The 21,699-nt window shown below is 47.7% G+C and overlaps 2 protein-coding genes and 1 long non-coding RNA gene across 8 annotated transcripts in view; 1 reads left to right on the top strand and 2 right to left on the bottom strand.

Moving 5' to 3' along the window:
• Positions 1-13,002, top strand: part of CTBP2 (C-terminal binding protein 2) — a 137,912-nt gene extending 124,910 nt beyond the window's left edge. For all 4 annotated transcript variants that reach the window (XM_051801068.1, XM_051801069.1, XM_051801070.1 and 1 more), the window contains 8 exons: positions 543-697; positions 2,298-2,442; positions 5,979-6,185; positions 7,414-7,628; positions 8,026-8,156; positions 8,870-8,997; positions 9,751-9,868; positions 11,426-13,002. In XM_051801068.1, the coding sequence (XP_051657028.1) occupies positions 543-697; positions 2,298-2,442; positions 5,979-6,185; positions 7,414-7,628; positions 8,026-8,156; positions 8,870-8,997; positions 9,751-9,868; positions 11,426-11,606 (1,280 nt within the window). In that variant the 3' untranslated portion in view covers positions 11,607-13,002. The remainder of the gene's footprint in view (positions 1-542; positions 698-2,297; positions 2,443-5,978; positions 6,186-7,413; positions 7,629-8,025; positions 8,157-8,869; positions 8,998-9,750; positions 9,869-11,425) is intronic.
• Positions 1-21,699, bottom strand: part of LOC127477212 (uncharacterized) — a 629,249-nt gene that overhangs the window by 69,950 nt on the left and 537,600 nt on the right. The gene's annotated exons all lie outside the window — the stretch shown is intronic.
• ZRANB1 (zinc finger RANBP2-type containing 1) overlaps positions 14,795-21,699 on the bottom strand; it is a 41,903-nt gene continuing 34,998 nt past the window's right edge. For all 3 annotated transcript variants that reach the window (XM_051801144.1, XM_051801142.1, XM_051801143.1), the window contains 2 exons: positions 18,910-19,139; positions 14,795-17,652 (listed from right to left, as the gene is read on the bottom strand). In XM_051801144.1, the coding sequence (XP_051657104.1) occupies positions 17,434-17,652; positions 18,910-19,139 (449 nt within the window). In that variant the 3' untranslated portion in view covers positions 14,795-17,433. The remainder of the gene's footprint in view (positions 17,653-18,909; positions 19,140-21,699) is intronic.

The following is a 21,699-nucleotide window of genomic DNA, read 5'->3' as shown; positions in this document are numbered from 1 at the left end:
TTGGACTTGTCTTTCTGAGGTAGTCAAAATGGTAAAGTCATTCCTTAAAAAAACAGATAAAGTACCAGCATGTGTCTGTGTAATGAAACCCCAGCCCTCCTGCAGCCAGGGAAAAAATGACTCTTGGCTTGGGTTTCACTCCTGAGGTGCCGAATATCCCGGGTGAATAGTCCAGCAGCTCTGGTGTGAGCAGTTTGTTTGAGACATGGCCTGTGTCACAATTGGCACAGTGGAGATACATCCTCAGGAAGTCGCAGGTGGCTGAAAGAGGATTGTCCACCCCTGTCCTGGGAGCGAGCCCCGCGGTGTGTCCTCTCCAACCGGGGCAAAACCGCAGCTGTGTTCCCAGGGAGAAATCTGGGCCGTGTGCGAAACTTCACATGGCATCGCCATCATCCCCCAAAACTTGTACAGGAGCATGGTGCTAATAACACCAAGGCCATGGGTTTGATCCCTGTGTGGGCCATTCATTGAAGAGCTGGACTCAATGGCCTTTGTGAGTCCCTTCCAACTCAGAAACTCCCTGTTCCTTCTGCTCGCAGGTATCCGCCCGCAGATCATGAACGGCCCCATGCACCCCCGGCCCCTGGTGGCACTGCTGGACGGCAGGGACTGCACCGTGGAGATGCCCATCCTGAAGGACCTGGCGACAGTCGCGTTCTGTGACGCACAATCAACTCAGGAGATTCACGAGAAGGTACCGGGAGATGTGGGGAGGGAGCGGTGGGATCTGGGATTCCTCTTCCAGTTTTTCTTTGAAGCACCATCCAGTTCCCAAAGAGTCTCAAAGAGAGCTGGAGAGGGACTTTGGACAAGGGCCTGGAGACACAGGAAAAGGGAAATGGCTTCAAACTGACAGAGGGCAGGGTTAGATGGGATATTGGGGAGGAATTCTTGACTCTGAAGGTAGTGAGGCTCTGGCACAGGTTGTCAAGAGAAGCTGTGGCTTGCCCCATCCCTGGAAGTGTCCAAGGCCAGGTTGGATGGGGCTTGGAGCGACCTGGGCTAGTGGAAAGTGTCCTTGCCCATGGCAGTGGGTGGAACTGGATGATCTTTGAGGTCCCTTCCAATCCAAACCATTCTGTGGTTCTATGATTTTTGAGCAGACAGTGCACAAAGCTGCAATTGAAGTCAATCAACAGGAAACACCAACAGAAGCCACTGCAGATTAAAATTCATTGAGGCTGTTTTAGAAGCCAGATGTTATTTTGGAAAAAAAAAAAGTCACCTTATCTCTTTGCATCAGTTTTTTTAGATCAATATTATATACATTTCTCGTGCTTATTGAAGTCTGTGGTGCTGTTGCTGTGGCTTTGGTGACACCATCCCACCTGCAGCTGGTGGGTCTCTTCAGGTGCTGGGTGCACCTCCAGCAGCTCATCCCTTCCCAGTGGGGAGTGGGGGAGGTTTGAACATCATTCAGGAAGATCTGTGCAGTGTGGATGAGTGTTCCTTCTTGGAACCTCAACTACCTGTAAATACTTCTCTTAGAAGTATTCTTTGTGCACATTTAGATAACCTCAAATGAGGTTTGAAGTGATCAGATGTCACTTCCATGATCTGGGAAAGAGGGACACAAATAGAATCAGTGCTGATTTTGCAGATATTAAATGTGGGAGAAGGAGGATGGAGGTTTCTGTGAGACATGGATAGGTGAGCCAGTCTTGGAGGGTTTGGGTAGGTCTTGGGTTTCCAGAGCACTGAGGTAACTTATGGTGAGCACCAATGAAGGTCTGAATCTTCACTGAAGGGGACAAAGCACAGCCCTGTGTGGCTGTTCAGCCTCACACAGAGCTTTTCAGGTCCTTTTGAAAACAGACAGAAAAGGTTGATGTGAGCAGTGTGATGGGTGTCTGAACTGCTGACATGCAGAAGGAGGTTGGGGTGTGGTGAGTGACACACAGTCGTGTTCAACCAACAGACATTGCTGCAAAACCTGATTCCTTGTTAAAAGCAGAATTACTGCTGGTTGGAAGCAGAGGGACCAGCAGATAACCACATGGAAAAGGGTCCAGGTGAGCAGCAGAGCAGGCTCGGTGTTCCTCTGCCTGCTCTACTCAGATGTAGCGTCATAATTTTCAGATATTCATCAAATCCATTCCCAACAGGAAGGGCCTCAGTGTTGGTGGGTCACACCCCTGATGGTTTTGGTGACAGTGGGAAGTGCTGGCTGGAGCCTGACAGTAGATCAGCAGTAAAGATGTACAATTCCCTGTGTCTTATTCCTGATTCCAGGGGCTGCAGGTGCCCCTGCCAGGCATGTCCTGGTGGCTCCTGACCTCTCTGTTGTGTTGCAGGTATTAAATGAGGCTGTGGGGGCGATGATGTACCACACCATCACTCTGACCCGGGAGGATCTGGAGAAGTTCAAGGCCTTGCGGGTCATTGTTCGAATAGGCAGCGGCTACGACAACATCGACATCAAGGCTGCAGGGGAGCTCGGTAGGTCTCAGCTCTGCGCCCTCCTTCCTTCCCGCGTCCTTCCAGGTCTTCAGAATCAGCACAAACACCTGCTGCTCCTGTGGGACTGTGCTGGCACAGCAGAGTTCAAGGCAGGGCCTCCCAGAGGTTGTTCAACCCCTCCGAAAGGGGTTGATTCAGCCCCTAAAATTACAAGTGCAGCTTAAATTTTTTTGCACCTAGAGAATAACAAGAAAACTGACCATGAAGTAAACAAAGTGGTGCAGCTTTAGAAGGCAGCTTTTAGGCTCATGCTGTGTTTAAAACGGCCCCATCCAAGTCCCTCGTTCCTACTCTGTCCCTGTTTCCAGGTGCCCCCTTCTACTGACAGATATTTGTGTGGCAGTTCTATTTCTGGCACAGGAGAGTTGATACAGCCTTGGAAAAATTGGAGGAAGGGTGTTTTATTATGTTTTGTTAAGCAAGATTAGCCTCTTGATCTGATCTCTGAGTCATGCCCACTCCTCTGGGAAGGTGCCGTGTCGGATGGTGGAGCAGGAATTGTGTGTTGGGTTGTTGCTGCCTCCTTTGCCATCTCATCAAAGGTGCCTCAGGAACTTGAAAAAGGCATTTTATGTGGGTCCGTGTTGCATGGACTGCCAAAATATGGAGGGTCACATGGTCAGACAGGGCCACCCAATTTTCAGACTGGCTGCACGGAGCTGAAGTGTATCCTTGATTTTAGCAGCTGAGTTACAACGGGTTTTGATCATCTGATTCCAAGATTCAGTCTGTCGAGCAGCCCTGCAATCGTGTTTGGGATATGTTGTATTAAAGGTTATCTCTGGGGAAGTGAAGAATAACAGCTATTTCACCTGAGCCGTTTTCCAGAGATAATTGCGATAAGAGAGTCTCAAATAGTCATTCCTAAAAAAGCAATTCTCAATATAGTGAATTGTTTTCTTTTTTTCAAGAGGAGAACAGTGTCTTCCCAGTGTAATGGTTTCTTCATGTTTTTAACTCTTATTGTTATTATCCATTATAGCAATGTTCTGAGGCTTTGAACATCAGGAAAAGAAAGATATAAAGAATAAAGTAATGGGATACTGCAGCATAATCCTTCTTTTTATACTTGGCAAATTGGGTGGCCAAATGATGTGGCTTCAAGTAGAAAATGTAATGACTCCCCACAAATGTAGCGTAAAGTTTAATTGGTATTGCTTTCCATAAGGTGGATTTTAAGCTGCACAGTCAATAAATGACCGGTGTCTAAACACGACGCAGCGGCCACCGCGCTGACGGGGCTGGGGGGCCAGCCTGGACCCCTTAAAACACACACCCTGAACAAGATGCTGGGGTTGAAGCACCCTCTGTGGGTGTTTATGGGGCACAAGAGCAAATACCAGTGTAAGGAGCTCGTGGGAAAGGCAGCCCAATGTCCTCCAGCTCTGTGAGTGCTGGTCCCTCACAAGGGGACAGGGCTGGACTTGGCCTCCAGCTCTGGGGTCCCCAGCACAGGAAGGATGTGGAGCTGTTGGAGCGAGTCCAGAGGAGGCCACTAAGGTGCCGAGAGGGCTGGAGCACCTCTGCTGTGAGGAAGGGCTGAGAGAATTGGGATTGTTCAGCCTGGAGAAGTACAGGCTTTGGGGTGACCTAACTGTGGCCTTTCAGTACCTGAAGGGAGCCTTCAGGAAAGATGGAGAGAGACTATTTACAAGGGTATGGAGTGACAGGACAAGTGGCAAGGGCTTCAAACTGAAAGAGAGTAAGTTTAGATGAGACAGTAGGAAAAAATCTCCCCTGTGAGAGTGGTGAGGCCCTGGCACAGGTTGCCCCTTGCACAGGAAGCTGTGGCTGCCCCATCCCTGGAAGTGTTCCAGGCCAGGTTGGACATGAATTGGAGCAACCTGGTCCAGTGGAAAGTGTCCGTGACCATGGCAGGTGTGGAATTAAGATGGTGTTTGAGGTCCTTTCCAACCCAAACCATTCTGTGATTCTATGATTCTGAGTGCTGGCAGGGTGGTGGAGGGACCTGTGGCTGACAGGGAGCGCTGCCCGAGCTGCCCATCACCCTCCAGCCACCTTCTCTCTTCTCTCCCTCCGGGAGCAACCACGGCCTCTGCCTACAGACAGGCAGGAGCAGTTCAGATGGTACTCAGATGTGTGATTTTCTTGGGAAACCCTCGTTCTCCCTCCATTAGGGACTCAGGCAGGTGGGCAGTGTGGCTTCTGGGCTGCACTCACATCCCTGACACAAATCAAAAGTTCCCTTTTTGGAAGACATGGGAATGTAAAATGAGACAGCTTTACGAGCTCATGGTGTCTGGAGCATCCTGTCCTGTCACCTGAAGGGCAGAGGAGGCAAACAGTGATTTCAGGGATTGATCACTGGGGTTTTTTCCACCCTGTAGAGTCAGTCAGTTTTTCTCCCAGTTTCCACAGGTCTTTCAAACAGCCACAGGGTGGAAAGCAGGTTCAGAAACAGAAAAGCAGCTCCTGGGAGCAGGGATATGGGGATGAGAAACAGATTTTGGATTTTGAATTAGTGCTCCTCACAGTGGAAGAGGATTTTCTGAATATCTTACTCTGCATTTATCTCCTACTTTTTCATGGTTTCTACTCAAAGGCTCCATTAAAGCACTTAAATACACATGCATCTTTAAGGTGTGTTTAAATCATGTGGAATCTGGCCAGGTATAAGCATGTGCTTAACTGCTCTGCTAAATAGGTGTGAAATTAAGCACAGCCTTGCACCCCTTACTGAACCAGGGCAATGACCAGGGAGGCATTTTCAGGGAACTTCATCCTCTTAGCTCCGAGTGGGACATGGTGGCTTAACATAAACCTTTTGTGGCAAAGGAAGAATAGGTCTGTCCTTGAGGCCAGGGCAGCAGATGTGTGCAGTGGCAGCGCTGGGTTGGGAGAGCTGTTCCAGTGTGACTGTGCTTCCTGTGCTTCCCAGATTTTGGGAAAGTCTCCAGATTTCATGGCAGGAGCAATCAGTTCTTCCTGCAGGAGCATGGGTGGGTGTTTGAGGCAGGCAGAGGCTGGCTAGTGGTGCCATGGTGGTGGTGTCACCTCAGGTCTTGCCATGGGGTGGCCACTGTTTGGTGGGTGTTGGTGGAAGGGAAAGGGAAAGCTGGTCCTACCACACCAAGCTGGGCACCATCCTGCTCCAGGGCACCAAGCTATTGCCCTCTAAATAATTTAATGGGGGGACAATCTTATTGTGGAAAGGGAGGGAGTTCTGCCAGCATGATTTAAGTCACCTTGAAGGTAGATGGAAGTAAACAAGAATAAGACTTTCTGTTGCAACACAAGCCTTTGGCTGCTGGAGTTAATCCTGGGTAACTGAGACTCCTTACTCTAGACATACACGGGGGTGCAGAGGACCCCTGAGCATCACTGGTGGTTTTTGCAGAGATTTCAGGCTGCTACACATAAACCATGCACATCCTTGGAAAACATTACTCCAAATGCTCAGAACGATGGGCTGGTTGGGCAGTGTGGGGGTGAAGCCTGGAGCCCTCTCCCTGCCTCGCTGGGCCACGGCTGTAATTTGTGTGTTGCTTCCCCAGGAATCGCCGTCTGCAACATCCCGTCGGCGGCCGTGGAGGAGACGGCCGACTCCACCGTGTGCCACGTGCTCAACCTGTACCGCCGGAACACGTGGCTGTACCAGGCGCTGCGGGAGGGCACGCGGGTGCAGAGCGTGGAGCAGATCCGGGAGGTGGCCTCGGGCGCCGCCCGCATCCGGGGGGAGACGCTCGGCCTCATCGGCTTCGGTACGTGGGCCAGGGGCTGCCTGGGCGGGGTGTGGGTCACTGCCCTGGGCAGGACTCAAAGATGTGCATTTCCAAAAACAGAACCACCACAGTGGATCGGCGTGAAGTAGGGAGAACATCCCACCCTGATTTTTTGGGGCTGTTTGTGAGCTGTGGTTGGATCTTTGGAGGAGCGCTGGTGAAACCCAGTAGTGCCCCAAGAGGGACCACACCTGGTAGTGCTGCTGTTCTCTTCCCCAAAAACCCCATCCCTGAGCCACAGCTGCACCAACCCAGCCCTTCCCGAGCCACTCTGCCCTGCACAGTGGCAGGGCTGTGTAAAACAGTTTTTTTCTTAAGTTCACCCATAGCTGTAGAATTTCAGCATCAGCTAATTAATGCAAAAAGCTCGTATGAACATGTTTAACTGGGGAAGCTGAGGCAGGGTGGGTGAGGTTAGAGCAGGAGATCCAGGTTAGCACAGGTCTGTCTGGCAGGGCTGTGTGCTCCCAGCTGGATGTCCATCCAGACACCCAGGTGATGTCCTCTGGTCAACCACAGATCTCCAGAGCACTGGGATGGATTCAGGTGTGTGCAAACATGGGTGCTGTGCACCACTGACTAGACATGGGCTGGGCTCCACACTGCTCCTACCTGGAAAAATGAACAGATAGAGAAATAATGGAGGCTTGGCACACCGGGCACATGGAGGTCCTGGTGGGAGCAGGCAGGGAAGTCTCCAGCAATGCTGCAGACATCTCTCCCCAGCACAGCAGGCATAGCAGCCTTTCACTTCCAAGCCATGACAGTTATGCCCAATCAACCAGCCCTTTACCAGGGTCTGACAGCCCTACCACAAACAAGTTGCCTAAAAAAGGACGCACTTTTTTCCTTTCCTTTTCAGGCTTTTTTTGGTAGACACAACCCGGCAGAGGACTGATGTCCAGAGCTGCACATTGGGTTTTCCCCACCAGCCCTGCATGTCCATGGATGGTGCCCCATGTTGGAATGGCCATAAGTTGGCAGGGGTCTGATGGCCCCAAAAATTTTAACAGAAGCATCTCACATTTGCTAGAGCCGAGCACAGCCCTCCCTGCGCAAAGGGCATGGCTTTGCCCTCCAGCCAACATCCATCCAGGGGCTGTCTGGGGAGTCCAGGTGGTCCCAGGGGACCCCGATGGCAGTCCTGCTGGAGGGTGGAGGGAAGCTGGGACTCAGGTAAGTCACGCTGTCTCTCCTCTGCCCACAGGTCGCACTGCGCAGGCGGTCGCGGTCCGGGCCAAAGCCTTCGGCTTCAACGTGATCTTCTACGACCCGTACCTGCAGGACGGGATCGAGCGGTCCCTGGGGGTCCAGCGGGTCTACACCCTCCAGGACCTGCTCTACCAGAGCGACTGTGTCTCCTTGCACTGTAACCTTAACGAACACAACCACCACCTTATCAATGACTTCACGATCAAACAGGTAACTCACCCCATGTGCACGGCCACGGGGGGCTCTGTGGTGGGCACGGCCTGAGCGCCAGTGCTGGCCATGGATTCCTCTGCTCCCAGAGCGAGCCAGGGCCTCAGTGCCTGTGGGCACCTCCAAAATAGCTGTTGGCACCCAGCTCTGTCTCCACACTATGTTTAGGGGGGTGAGCCCTATGCCCATGGTGCGGAGGTGATGGCAACAGTGGGGTTTGTTTGCCAGCACAAGATGGACTTCCCATAGAAAACCCACGTGCACTGGGATGGAGGTTGCCCTGGGGCTGGAGCACAGTCGCTTGGCACGAAAAGCAGGATGCTGTCCCGGCTGGAGGCAGCACCCCAGGGCTTAGGACGGGGTCACTGCTCCCAGCTCACTCCGTCTCTCCCGGCAGATGAGGCAGGGAGCGTTCCTGGTGAACACGGCGCGCGGGGGGCTGGTGGACGAGAAGGCCTTAACTCAAGCCCTGAAGGAGGGACGGATACGAGGGGCTGCGCTCGACGTGCACGAGTCCGAACCCTTCAGGTAAAGCTCTGGCTTTACTGCGCCTGCCCTTGGGTTGGGGTCACTGCCATGGCATGGACGGGGTACCCAGCACCCACCGTGTGCCACAGCCCCTTTGCACACAGCCCCAGGGGCTGGTTGTAACTGGGAGTGCAGCTGCTCCCACCACAGAAAGATTTTAAGTACAGAAATTGTGCTCCTCCACAGGAGGAACCCCTTGTCTGCCCTCTCCCACCCTGGGCTGGATGACTCACGGCCCGTCCCTGTGTCCCCACACTGCTGCAGACACCCCCAAGCATTTACTCTGTTGGAGCATAAAGACCAGCCTCCCCATGGGTTGATTTTTGATCTCTGTTGGCTCTCTTTTGGTGCATTTTCAGTGTGAGCCCTTAACAGGAGCTGTCCTTCCCTGGTGCTTCCATGACCATTTGGCACATGGCTGGCACAACCCTGTCAGGCTCCTCCAGCCTGGGTGCTGCAGGTGAAGGGCCAGGGAATCATGGAATGATTTGGGATGGAAGGGACCTTAAAGATCATCCAGTTCCAACCCTTTTGCCACAGACAGGGACACCTCCCATCAGACCAAGCCCCAAGCTCCAAGCCCCATCCAGCCTGGCCTTGGAAGGAGTGTTGCATCTGCAGGGGGCAGGCCACGAGCCTTTTGCTGTTCGTAACATCTTTTATTCTCTCTTTAAACATTGATTAATCTTTCCTCTCTTTCCCCCTGCCCCCAGTTTTGCTCAAGGCCCGTTGAAAGATGCTCCCAATCTCATCTGTACTCCCCACACGGCCTGGTACAGCGAGCAGGCATCACTAGAGATGAGAGAAGCTGCTGCTACCGAAATCCGACGCGCGATCACAGGTACCCGGCACGGAGGGATGCTGGGCTTGGCTCCTGTGTGTGCCTGGAATGGGAGCCAGGAGGGGAAGAGACAGGGCTTCACCCTGCCTGTGTCCCAGCAGGGGACTGGGAAAGGGATCTGACCCCCAATTTACTTCCCTGCAAAAGAGCTGAGAAAGCAAACTTTACTTTCCTGTCATTGGGGATGTTCGTGGTTGGGTGAGGGTTTTTGGTGGGGTTTTGAGGTTTGTTTATTTTTAATGAATGGGACAAGGACTGGTATCTGTGACTGGAGAGAAAGGGACATGGAAGCAGGGAATCTGCTCAGTGCTGGTGCTAACCCCCAGAGTGGTGCAGACCACAGCCACTGCATTCCAAAACCAAATTCCAAGCACCTGTGCCAACTTTTGCTGTAACTGAGCTTGCTCCAAGGTGGTGGGTACAATATTCCAGCAAATGGGTGGTTCTCTTGTCCTAAAAGTTGGCCTCCTTGTGAAGGTGGAAGGCACAGCTTCCTGTCTGCTTCCAAAGCAGTGAGCTCAAGGGAACAGCTTTCCTCAAAGCACAGAATTGGGATTGAGGATGGGAAACCGGTATCCAACCTTGCACCTCAGGACAGCCAAAATATCCTCCTGAAACAAGCAATATGAGATTTCCCGCCCCCCCCATCCTTTATGCTAAGAAATATAGAGAAATTATAAAAATTATAGTTTATTAGAAGGTGATAAGGCTGGGACCCGCCTGACACAGGCTTACCTTTATCCCCAACTCCAGGGCGCATCCCAGAAAGCCTAAGGAACTGTGTGAATAAGGAATTCTTTGTCACAACGGCTCCGTGGTCAGTAATAGACCAGCAGGCGATTCATCCCGAGCTCAATGGTGCCACGTACAGGTAAGTGGGAGAACAGGAGCACCCGGCGCCGCCGGCAGCAGCAAATTTGGGATCCCAGCTGTACAGCGACAGTGGAATCCCGGGTGACACCTGGTGCTGTGACCTCCTCCTGGAGGACCAGCTCTCACACCGCTGGGGATGCTGCCTGATGCAACCACGGGTGTATAAAGCCTCCCTGTTCCAGAGCCTGCATCCTGGCAGGCCAGGAGTCATTGCACAGTTCTCTGGAAGTGGGAGGACCCCCCAGACCCCTCCACAAGCTGGACGTGGCTTCTGAACTGCAGAGGCAACTGCAGATGTGCTCTGTGCTCCTGTCCATGCACCGACTGCTGTGAGCCTGGCCCAACTTATGGGTTAATGAGCCAGGGAAAAAGCTCCAAATATAGGGCCCTAGTCAGGTGACCTAATTTCCACCTAAATCCGAGATTAAGGGTTACTTACTGCTCTGTTTCAGATGGCTCCAAGCATGCTGGTAGGAGACATCAGGCATAAGGACTGAGCTGGAGCATGGGCAGCCATTGCCAAAAATACTCTGAGATACAAAAAAAACCCCGTGGGGCACATCAGGTCGTGTCACAGGCGGAGTCAGGCAGGAGTTAATCCCGCAGCAGAGCCCCAAGGCCCCAGGCAACTCCTGTGCCATTCAGGCCACAAGCAATGAGCACTCACTCTGACCAGCAGAACATCCAGACCTGGAGAAAGTATCCCCCTGGTCCTGCTGCTGCCTGCTCCGAAACACGAGGGCAGTGCCATTACCTGAGCACAAGCCTCGGCTTCCCAGCTTAACCTCAGTCTCTGCAGGGAGCTTCATCCTGGCTAAGCTGCTCAGGATCCACAGCTCCCCTGTAAGCTTTACCTTCACCATCAGGTAAAACCTCCCTTCCTCTCCTACATTCCTGTTCCACCTTTGCCTAAGGCAACGGGAGTAGCAGGGAAGTGCTGTGGTGGGGGCCTCTCAGGCCCCACATGTCCACAAAGCTCCAGAGAGTTTTGGCCTCCTTGCCCCATATCACGTCTTATCTTGGGCAGCTCAAGAAATGGTTCTCTGTTCTCCAACTCAGTATTGTTTCTTGGAATATGCTTAACTCCTCCTGCTCCTGGAAAGCAAGATGGACTAGATCTGACCCCAGCTTTCAGCTGTGCTTTCTGTTACATGAGGAAGATGCAGCTCACCTTCCACACAAAGCAGGTGTAGGTGTTCAAGGGCATTCCCACAGAGGGATGACTGAGTCAGCAAAGAGCATTGCAGATGGTTCCTTACCCAATTTTTTGAGGGAGAAAAGTCTCCCTGTGGTTCAGCAGCCGTTGGAAGGTACAGAACAAGCCACAGCACTGCTGTCGTAGCAGAGGACACTTACCCAAGGCACAGCACCCCTGGTTAAGGTGTAACTCTGAGCTCTCCCTTGTAACTTAAAGGAAAACCCAAGGTGGCTCTAGAGGGGAGGTGGGATCTCTTTGTTGCTTGTTGTCTCCGCGGTCTCCGCGCTGGGCGTCGGGTGATCCGCGCGTGCCGAGCTCTGCCGTGACACACCTGCCTCTCTCTGTCCCTTGTCCCAGGTACCCCCCCGGGATGGTCAGCGTCGCACCAGGAGGAATACCGGCAGCTATGGAGGGCATCATCCCCGGAGGCATCCCCGTCACTCACAACCTTCCCACAGTGGCACATCCGTCCCAAGCTCCATCCCCCAACCAGCCCACAAAACACGGGGACAACAGGGAACATCCCAACGAGCAATAGCAGATAATTTAAAAACCATTCAAAAAACTTAGGACCAAGAGACATTGGAAAAGAAGTTATACATGAACTAGAAAAAAAAAAGAAGAATTTGATACGAAATTTGTAATGTTGATTTTGGACAGACGCATCATTGGTGTTCCAGTGTTCCCGACAAAGCGACAGCAGCCAAGACTGGGGAGAAGCCCTGGAGAAGTCACCTCTTACTGCAGCGCTGAAAACTAGGATGTGATACATTAATGAGCAACTTCTGTTATTGTGTGTTGAGTTTCCTTCATCTGTGCATCAATCACATGAATAAAAATAGATTTTTTTTTCCCCCCCCCTCAATTCCTTGGGAAGGACAGGGCTCCTGCACTGTGCTCAGACCATTGAATTAAGCCATCTTTACAGAGTTAATGTAAAAGGAAACCATTATGTGGCTTTAGCCCTTTCCTTACTCTTGTGTCTGGTACCTCTCCTAACAGGAGGCAGCAGTCCTGGCTTAGAAGTGGAAGAAAAAAAAAGAAAAATACTACTACTACTATTCCTTTTTTTTTTGCAGTCTCACAGGGCCAGTGCCGTGTAACAGAAGTTCTCCTGCCAGGTTTAAGTTCTAGCCATTCCAGCCGGGATCCGTGGGATGGGGAGGGCAGAAAGGGCTCCTGGCAACAGCCACTGCCCTCCCAGGCTAAGGAAAAACCAAACTGCCAGTCTCTTCTCTGCCCAATACACTGAATAAAGTAGCTGTGCATCCACCTACGCCCTGCAATGATGCAAGAAAAATAAAAGAAAAAAAAAAGAAAAAATAAAGAAAAAAAAAAGAAGAAAGTATTAAGTTTCACACACTATTTGTACTCAAATATATTTTCTCAGTTTTAAATCTGCAGCTATTTTATCAAGTGGAAAAAGTCTTGAGCTGGAAAGGGTTCAAGAATAATGTTGCATTTCCTTATGTCTCAGGAAACACTTTTTATGGTAACTTGTCAGACTGTCTATGAACAAAATCCACTTTTTTAGACATTGATAAAAGTCTTCTTTTCTTCACGTGATATTTTATACAAGAACACTTCAAGATGTGTTATTAGATGTGACTGATTTTAACAAATCCTATTAGATTTGTATCAACTAGTTACATGTTATATTCATAGTCTTTTGTGAATCATCGCCTTTTTGTTTTTAAAGATGGCCTGTTTTGAGCCTTTGTATGGGTACATTCCTGTTTCTGTGACAAAAAAAAAAGAAAAAAGAAAAAAAAGAAATCTTGAGCTGTCCCAAACAGACAAAAAAAGAAACCAATGGCTATCAGTATGTTTTGTTTTAGTGTGTTACCGTTACTGTATTTGTTTATTGTAAAGGTGGACATTTAGCGTTCAGTGCAGTTTTCAATAAAAAAGTGATAAAATTTCTATAATTTCTGGAAGGCAAGAGCTCTCGCTGCAACCTGGGGCTTGAAGACACTGAGAGTGCCCAAAGGTACAGAAATGTAAGTCTGGTCACACGTTGTGAGTATTTAAAAGCAATGGGAAGGAAGGGAAGGTCCTTTCCACCTCAGACTCTTTATGGTAATGGGCAACCTCCGTAGAAAAGTATCACTGTGGTTTCCACTCAGCTACGAAGGCAGCTACACCTCAAACATCTTTTGTACGTATTCAAGAACTGAAGCATTAACAAACCACTAGAGAATAAACCCAAAAACATGCTTGAGAGGTGCTGGTGGCTTTGAGCCTCACTGGGCAAAAGGCCTGTTCTTGTTTCTACCCCTCCTTTCCCCTTGTGCCTGAGTTCTGCACACATGGAATTAAATGGGGCAAAGAGTTTGGTCTGGAAAGGGACTAAAAAAGCTGAAATCAAAAGTGTCCAAGTTTAAAAAAACTCTGTATTGTGTTTGCTTTAAATTAAACTGAAAACTAATTACCATCTTCAGACAGTCCAAAAAAGAGGTCACCTGTTATAGAGGAGTGACAGCTCTCTATCAGTGCTCAACATGGCCCAGCAGTGAATTATCCATGACCTCCATGAGAAACCAGGATAAAACAGGTCAGGTGCAGGGAGGTATTTGGGAAGCACTGAAATGACCATCAAAACCAAGAGGAAAACACTGAATTGATGTTAAGGTTTAGAGTTGTTTTAAAAATAAACGAGCTGTGGTACTTAATTTTCAATAAGAGCCGCATCCCAGATGGTGCTGGTACTTCCCTGCACCACAGGAATTCATGTGCCAGGACTGGACTCTGCAGAGGGACAGCGAGAGGCTCAGCTCAGAAAATGCTGGAATTTTCATTAACACCCAGACTTCCCTCTCAACCAAAACCAAGGATTTAAGTGCTACAAGCTCAAGAGGAGCAGAGATTAAGCGATCCCAAGGGTTACAAGTGCCTGCAGTGAGAACACCAGGAAAATGCACAGAGATCAGATCCATGGAACTGGAAAGGGAAGAGTATCGTCACAACTGGGATATGCCAAAGCACCAGGAAACTGCAGCTCTCCAAAGGAAAATTATTGGGCAGAGAAAAGGGAGATAAACAGTTACTGCTGAAGATTTGTGCTGTTGCTTTGCTGGTATCCTGCTCACAGAGAAGGTGGGAAGGGAGACTCTCCTGGGAGAATCCACTCCTTCTCCAGGGAGAACTCTATGGATGTCAGAGCAGTGTAAAACAAGCAGCTTGAAGGTGTCAAACACTAAAACCTAAAAAAAAAAAAAAGGGGGGGGGGGGATAAGAGAAGTTACTGTATGGAGGGGAGGTGAAGGGGAAAGCAGAAATTAAACAAGGGTCTCCAAACACACACAAACTGACGTGGTTAATGGAGGAAACACAACCGGGAGTATTTGCCATAAGCCATGCAGCAGAACTTTGGAAGAATCCAGAATTACTAAATTTTAATATATTAAAAACAAAAGAAATACAGGGATTTTTCACTGAGGAATTCATAAATAAAACCAGAAAAAAAAATAAAACCCAACCAGCTGAAAAGGAGGTAGCAAGGAGAAGCCAAGTTCTGTGCTAGGAAAGCGTGTGTTGCTGCTGCGAGCCTTAGTATGAGGAAAGTAACACTGAGAAACCCAACATTTTATGTATGTACTTGGCTGAGAGAGCAGAACTTGCCAACAAGCTGCAGGGGAGCGTTTGCAGATTAACCTCAGTGTCTGTAAACTTTGAAGTGTGTGATTGGAGGAGCCACTGACACACTGACTGCGGTGCGAGCACAAGCAGGGGGTTGCAGCTCTTTTAATCTACAGGTACATGAGGTTTGGATTACTTTGATTCTGGAAAAAAAAAAAAGACACTTCACCAGTTCCCAAACGGCCTGTGAAGCACGTGAACCTGAACATACCATTGTACAGCACATCAGAACAAACAATAATGATCAAGGAAGGCAAGGGCTTCAAAGTACCAGGACCGTCCTCTCAGGCCAGGACTTGATAAATATCGGTGCATGCGTCTGAGGAACAGCTGAACTGACTGAAGAGGGAATCCCACTGGATGTGGGGAAGTGCTGGGGGACAGGGATCATCAGGCCACAGCCCATGGACAGCAACAGGAGAGGAGGGCAGGAGTGCTCGGCCAGTTTGGCTCAAGGTAGATTTTCACATTGGTTATTCTCCCCCTGTGACAAGGAAGCTCCACTTCCCTAAATGGAACAGCACTGTGAAAAGCAGGGAGGGGGAGGTGAAAACAGCACAGCATCCTCAGAGCAGCCTACAGAGTCAGGAGCTTATCCTTGTGTCCATTATATGGTGGGCTGCACAGGGCAGCTGGTCCTGGGCAGGCTGGGATCTGAATTTACAGGAGCTGGTCTTCTAAAGCTGACATGCTCAGTCCTGAATTAGGACATCCATGGCCACACCACGACACAAACCATGTCACCACAGGATGCAGACCAGCTCAGGGCACGGAAATCCTCATCCCAGCTTGCCCTGCATTCAGCTCCCCTGACACAAAGGCTTTATGTCCTCAGCTAGACAAGGTATAAAAGGATTTCACTGCAAGGTAAGAAAAAGGACCCAAAAAATCCCCATTTAGAAAGGAAACTTGAACCATATACTCGTGAAGAACCTCTGTAGTATCGTCAGTCTGCCACGTGAGTTCAGGTCACCCACAGGGACATGGCAGAGAAGCATCCCTTCACCTGGAAATCTGGGCATGCACCAACCAGAGATCTAATGGCCAAAAAAAGGTGAAGACATAATAAACCTCAGTGGAATCTGGGACGGGATAATTGCTAAGTTAATACAGTACTTCATTATTTCTATACTTTCGGTGTCGTCACCAAGTTTCTGTAGGAGTTGTGCACGTTTCAACACCATCTAAGCAGCATTTGGAAGAAAAAGCAGCAAGTTCCTCAGGGTTTCCATAGCTCTGAAATACATAAAAATATGTGCTATGGGGCTTCTTTCCAAATTCTAATTAAAACAATTTCATCTACTGCAAAATTTCTTACTCAACCACCACACCATCAAAAGTGCTTTTCAAGACAACCTGAATTGCACTGTATATGTAGAAACTGGCATTAACCTTTAGTGTTTCAGTGAGATTTTTAGATAAACTTTATCCATTACAGGTTACATGGCTAAAGTTATCAAATATAATAAAATTTCTACTGGAGAATATACTCTGAACTTACAATCTTAGGAACTTACATAAGTTTAAGTATGGCCACATCAATCAACATGCAAGAAATTCCCAGGTTTACATACTGAGAAATATATAACAGTACTTTTAAACAATTTGAGCATAGATTCTTCTTTTTAATTAGAACTGCCACGTGGATTCTCACTAGATTTAGTGATCAAGGAGGAACCCTTTAAAAAGGTGTTTTTTCATTTGCAGCAATGTTTGAGTGATCAAAGAATAAATGATAAAATGGTATATATAACTTGTATCACAGCAAGATGGGAGTTCTGATGAGGAGATTCTCAACTGTGTTTGAGTTCTCAGATTTCACACAGTTTTTGTTTAGTGTATGCTCACTGGAATAAAATCCCTACCTTTTAGGTCACTTCTCTGAATAAATATTCTTACCTACACTGAAAGGAATCTATTAACTATTAGAAGAAAAAAAAATACAAGCAAAAAAAAAGAAGAAAAAAACCCCAAAAAGCTTTTTCAGGAAACAAATCATTTCACTCAATGAAAAATTTAGCTTCTCTTCCAGTTGGTTCCGTAGAGTTTAGACTTTATTATATGGGCACAGCAATAACTAAAATATTAGTAAAATAATGAAGGTACTTTTGTTTATGACTTGCTCTGGGTATTTTGTGCAAACAAAAAAAAAAACAAAAACAAAAACAACAACAAAAAAAACCTTCTCACAATCTGACCTGGGCAGTAGTGAGATTTCACAGAAAAGGGCCTTTCAGGGAAATGTGTCAGAGTATCTAAAAGGTGATGGAGAAGACCAAGTCCTACTGTAAAAGAATCTCAGAGGGAGGAGACATCCAGCTAAAATGTGCTTTCAGAAGTGCCCTTAGTTGAAAAATTTCTCTGCAATAATTAAGATGCTGGTATACGTTTCCTATTACACAACCTCTTACACAACCACATGCGGTACATTTATAGACAGATTTACAGTCAGTCAGAAAGAAAAATGGGGTTGGTTTTGTTTTTTTTCCGTCTTGATAATAAAATTAGCTGTTTTTTGTTTCTTTTTCGTGTTTTTATACAAACTGGAGTCCAGCCCATTTCGCTCTCTCCAGGCAGCAGGATGAGCTTCTATCCTCTCTCCGTGCTGTCGGAGAATCCTTCCCCAGCACGTATCCCCCAGACCCGGGTGGTTCCGCACCCCACTGCCACAGCACAACTGCGGGTCAGACACTCTGCGCGGCTCATTGTCACTTTATTCATCACCATCATTCGTCGTCGTCATCCTCGTCTTCCTCGCCGTCGGACAGGGACGTGCAGGGCCGGATCTGCCGGTAGCGGTCGAGCCACTTCTCCACCATCTGCGTGACCAGCGGGTGGTTGCGCCGGCGGGAGCTCTTCTGCATGGCCACCAGGACCCCCCCTTCCGTCACGCAGCAGTCCAGCCACTCCCGGAGCAGCTTCTCCTGCTGCTCCTCGTTGCCAATCTGGGGGGGAGGGCGAGAGAAAACACCCGGGATGAGCCTTCACACACCATCAGCACTTCCAGGAAGCCCCCCTGTGATGTTCCAAAATCCTGCACCCTTGCCTCTCCAAAAGCCAAACTGATGCCCACAACCAAAGTTTGAAGGCTCTGGAAATACCCTCCAGCTGTTCTTCCCTTCCCAATTTTTCACATCTCTATTTCCAATTCGGCCTTCCTATATTTCAGTTATTTGTGAGCATCTAGTTAGTTATTGTAGGCACCATATATAAGAAGAGTAAGCCACAGAATCAACTAGGTTGGAAAAGACCTCTGAGATCACCAAGTCCAACCCATGACCCACCACCACCTTGTCACCCAGACCATGGCACTGATACCACATTCAGTCTCTCCTTAAACACCTCCAGGGATGGTGACTCCCCCACCTCCCTGGGCAGCCCCTTCCAATGCCCAATCACTATCTCTGGGAAGAGCTTCTTCCTGATGTCTGACCCTCACTTGGTTACAACCTCCTTTCCTAAAAGAGTCTTCTGGCTTTACAAAGACATTTTTAGGAGCCTTAAAGAGTTCTTGACATGAAACATTTCCTCTTTTGTGGCTTGCTGAAGAAACACCTCTCTCTAGACTTAACATCCATTTTTTTCTCCTGTATATACAGGATGCCCACTTTTTGCAATTACTTCAGGTTTTTCCACCCTCCCTTCCCCCATGAACACCCTTAAGTGTGTCTTTATCACAGTTATTAAGGAAAAATTGAGTTTCATTAGAATAAAAGGCAGAATGTGCTGTAACTATGGGCCAATATTTGTACTGCACTCTTTGGGGGGAAAAAAAAAAGGCAGATTTCAGTCTTGCATTAGTGACAGAATCCTTATTTCTGGGTCCTGTTCTCCATGTGCTTATATTTGACCCTCTCAGGCAGATGGTGGGATTTTGGGGTGTCATGTGCAGAGGCAGGAGTTGGACTCAAGGATCCTTGTGGGTCCCTTCCAACTCAGGATATTCTGTGATTCCATTCTAATGTCCTATGATTCACAATGGACAAATGAAGTTACAGAGCTACAAATCAGCGTGAAATTTGTGGGAAAATACCTTTCAGAATCACCTCAAATGACAGGGAAGGGAGCAGCAGTAATTAAACAGAACAGCACACTCCCTGTAATTCTTTGAGCAGCAGAAACACAGTTGTAGTGCCAAGGCTACAGAGCTTCAACAAGGAGCTGTGGCAAAGGGGACCAGCCACACACAGGTTCCTTCTTACCTCTTGAGCAGAAAGGAAGTGAATGTGCAATAGTTTCCTCTCGCTGTCCACCAAGGGTAGAAAAGTAACAGTAACATCATCGTCAGTGTTCAAGTTAGCACCAGCCCCTCGATTGCCATAGCCATCGTTCTCCATGGCAACCAGGGCGGAGAAATGGCCCCTCGTGTAGCCCAGAGCTATAGGACTTTTCCAACAAAAACTCTGTTCCCATAACAAAGGCAAATACACACCTGTGGGAAATTGAAACAGAGGGTAAGACTGGGAATTAGCGTTCCACAAGGAAGGATTTTGATACAAACCTTTTGGCTTTGGATAAACAGTAACAGAAACACATCACAAGTATTTAAAACATATGGTTTGGTCTACGCTGACACAGGTCACAGTTTTCAGCACAGCTAATTATTATTATTAGTTAACATAAGTCAGGTATCTTTGCAAGTCTACAAGTTTAGACATAAAAGCTATTACAATCACAACCAATACCACACTACTCTACCCCTAAAATCTACAGTCTGTAGTGCAGTGATGAACAAAACCAAGATTAAAAAAGCAGTCTTATGTTTGGTAACTCTTCTTAAAATAAAAAAAAACACGTGAAGAAGAAAAAAAAAATCAGATTCTGGATCACAGAAATAAAATCTACAGTCAGATGTCTATTTTTACCAGATCAAAAACTCCACCATCTGCTCACCAAAGTTATTATTAAGAGAACTTACTGCAATAAATGTTATTCAGTACCAATGTAACCCATCCCAGAGAGAATGGGACTGCTCATACACAGCAGTCGTAGATTAAATTAACCCACATCAATTATTCATATCTAGCCTCAATAGAGGAAAACAACCCCGAAAACCCACCAAAAAGTTGATACTATTTTGCTCAGCTACAGCAAACTCCTGATGTCACAGATTTTGGGAGGAACTGCACTTTTTCTCCCCAGCCATTTTTAGCAATAAATACAGCAATTTGCTCGAGGTCTCAAAATAAAGCTGGAACCCCTTTCTTCCAGGAACATAAATAATTTCTGGTGTGCACTGCTGCAAGACAACTTCAGCAAAAGCACAGTTCACCTTGTGACAGGTTAAAAATAGCCCCACATAAACTCAAGTGCACATGTAGCATAGCAACCCCTCCTAGTACAGCTGCTGCAGCAAAACAAGGCACTTCTCCTCCAACATCCATGAAGAGGGAATGCTAAAACAGGAATCTGAGGCAGGGGGTGGGTTTGGAGGTTTTAGTTAAGTTTAGAACTTACCTTTTTTTGTTGCAGTAAAAATTAGTGGGGGCTACCAGTAAATAATTGTCCCTTTCCCCCCGTTTTTGAATTAGCAATCAAGTGCTACCTGAATGTCTTTCCATTTCTTTCAGATTAAGATTCACATAAGTTTTTACACCTTGATTTAAGGACAAATCCTTTTAATACCTTCTTAGCACTCTCTTCCTCCTGTCCCCATTATTAAATCTCACTCTAATGCAACAACTAAAGGTGCAGAACAAGGGATAAGCGTTACCCATAAAGTTTCAAGCCTTTACATTTAGGGAAGGAACCAAACACGTGGTCAAAATTCAAAGTTACGTTGAAAATAACATACAGTCAAAAGTAAGGGAAACAGTCCCTCAATTCCTGGGAATTAGTTCTTCATGCACACCTAGCACAGCTACCTGACCTTTCAGGACCAAAATTCATCTGTTTGCCTCAACATAATCCCCTACACTAAAATTCAGCAACTTTTTGGAATTTTTTTCCCACTATTATCTTATTAAAAATTCCCCACCAATCATTTCCCCACGACAGAAGGCTGTGCTACACTTTCCATTCCTCCTCAGCATTATGTGATGAGCTCCACAAGAAAGGAATTTCAAGCATTACTAGGGAGAATATCTAGTGCTTTTAAGAGTTATAAAAGTCACTCTGATATAAAGTGAGAAGGTTGCATAACAACAGTTGACATGAACACAAGGCATGGAAAATAAAAAGTAGGGGCTAATACCTATCCTGGGAGCCACCCACACAGGATTTAGTTTCTCCAACCTGATCTGATGATCACTTCACTCAGTCACCTCTTTTCCTGATCAATTTTAAAAGCTGTATATTCATGCCACTAAATACATGCAGCCAGACCAGGAGCACACTTAGGGCTGAGTAGTAAATGAATCTTTTACTGTCAAAGCCTTAATATTTAAAGAAGCATTAACAGTCAATTGCAACCTGGGAAACAAGGAGGTTGTCACTTATGGGATTCACAGCAGTTACAGCAAGAGTGACAAGTTGAAACAAGGAATCCTTGGAGAAAAAAATTCCTATCAGGGAGAGTATTTTGGGGATGGTAAAAAGGTTGTAATACCTTCCAAGGAGCTATGAACTGAACCATGATGTTAAGCAAGTATTAAAAAAATCCAATTTCCTATTTCTATCATAACCTACAATCATGGAATGGTTTGGGTTGGAAGGGACCTTAAAGACCATCTCATTCCACCCCCTGCCATGGGCAGGGAAACCTTCCACTAGACCAGGTTGCTCCAAGCCCCATCCAACACTTGAACCCTTCCAGGGACGACGCATCAATCACTTGTGCACCACCATCTTTCTTTCCTCTTTCTTTTTTTGGTGGATGTGATGTTAAACACAGGCAGGGAGCTACCCAGTAAAGCAGGGACACCCCAGCAATCCCCACAGCTCCCCCACAAACCCAGAGCAGTCCTGTACCATTTCCAGGAGATTCCTCCTGGCAGCCGATGCTGCTCCGAGTCCGACGGCTGTTGGGTCTCAGCTGTGCTGACTTTTAATTA

Source organism: Manacus candei, unplaced genomic scaffold, assembly GCF_025592945.1.
Source record: "Manacus candei isolate 608988 ecotype Guabito, Panama unplaced genomic scaffold, ASM2559294v1 h1tg000050l, whole genome shotgun sequence".
Lineage (NCBI taxonomy): Eukaryota > Metazoa > Chordata > Aves > Passeriformes > Pipridae > Manacus > Manacus candei.
Note: the sequence above shows the minus strand (reverse complement) of the source record. Positions and strands in the feature narration are given on the sequence as shown.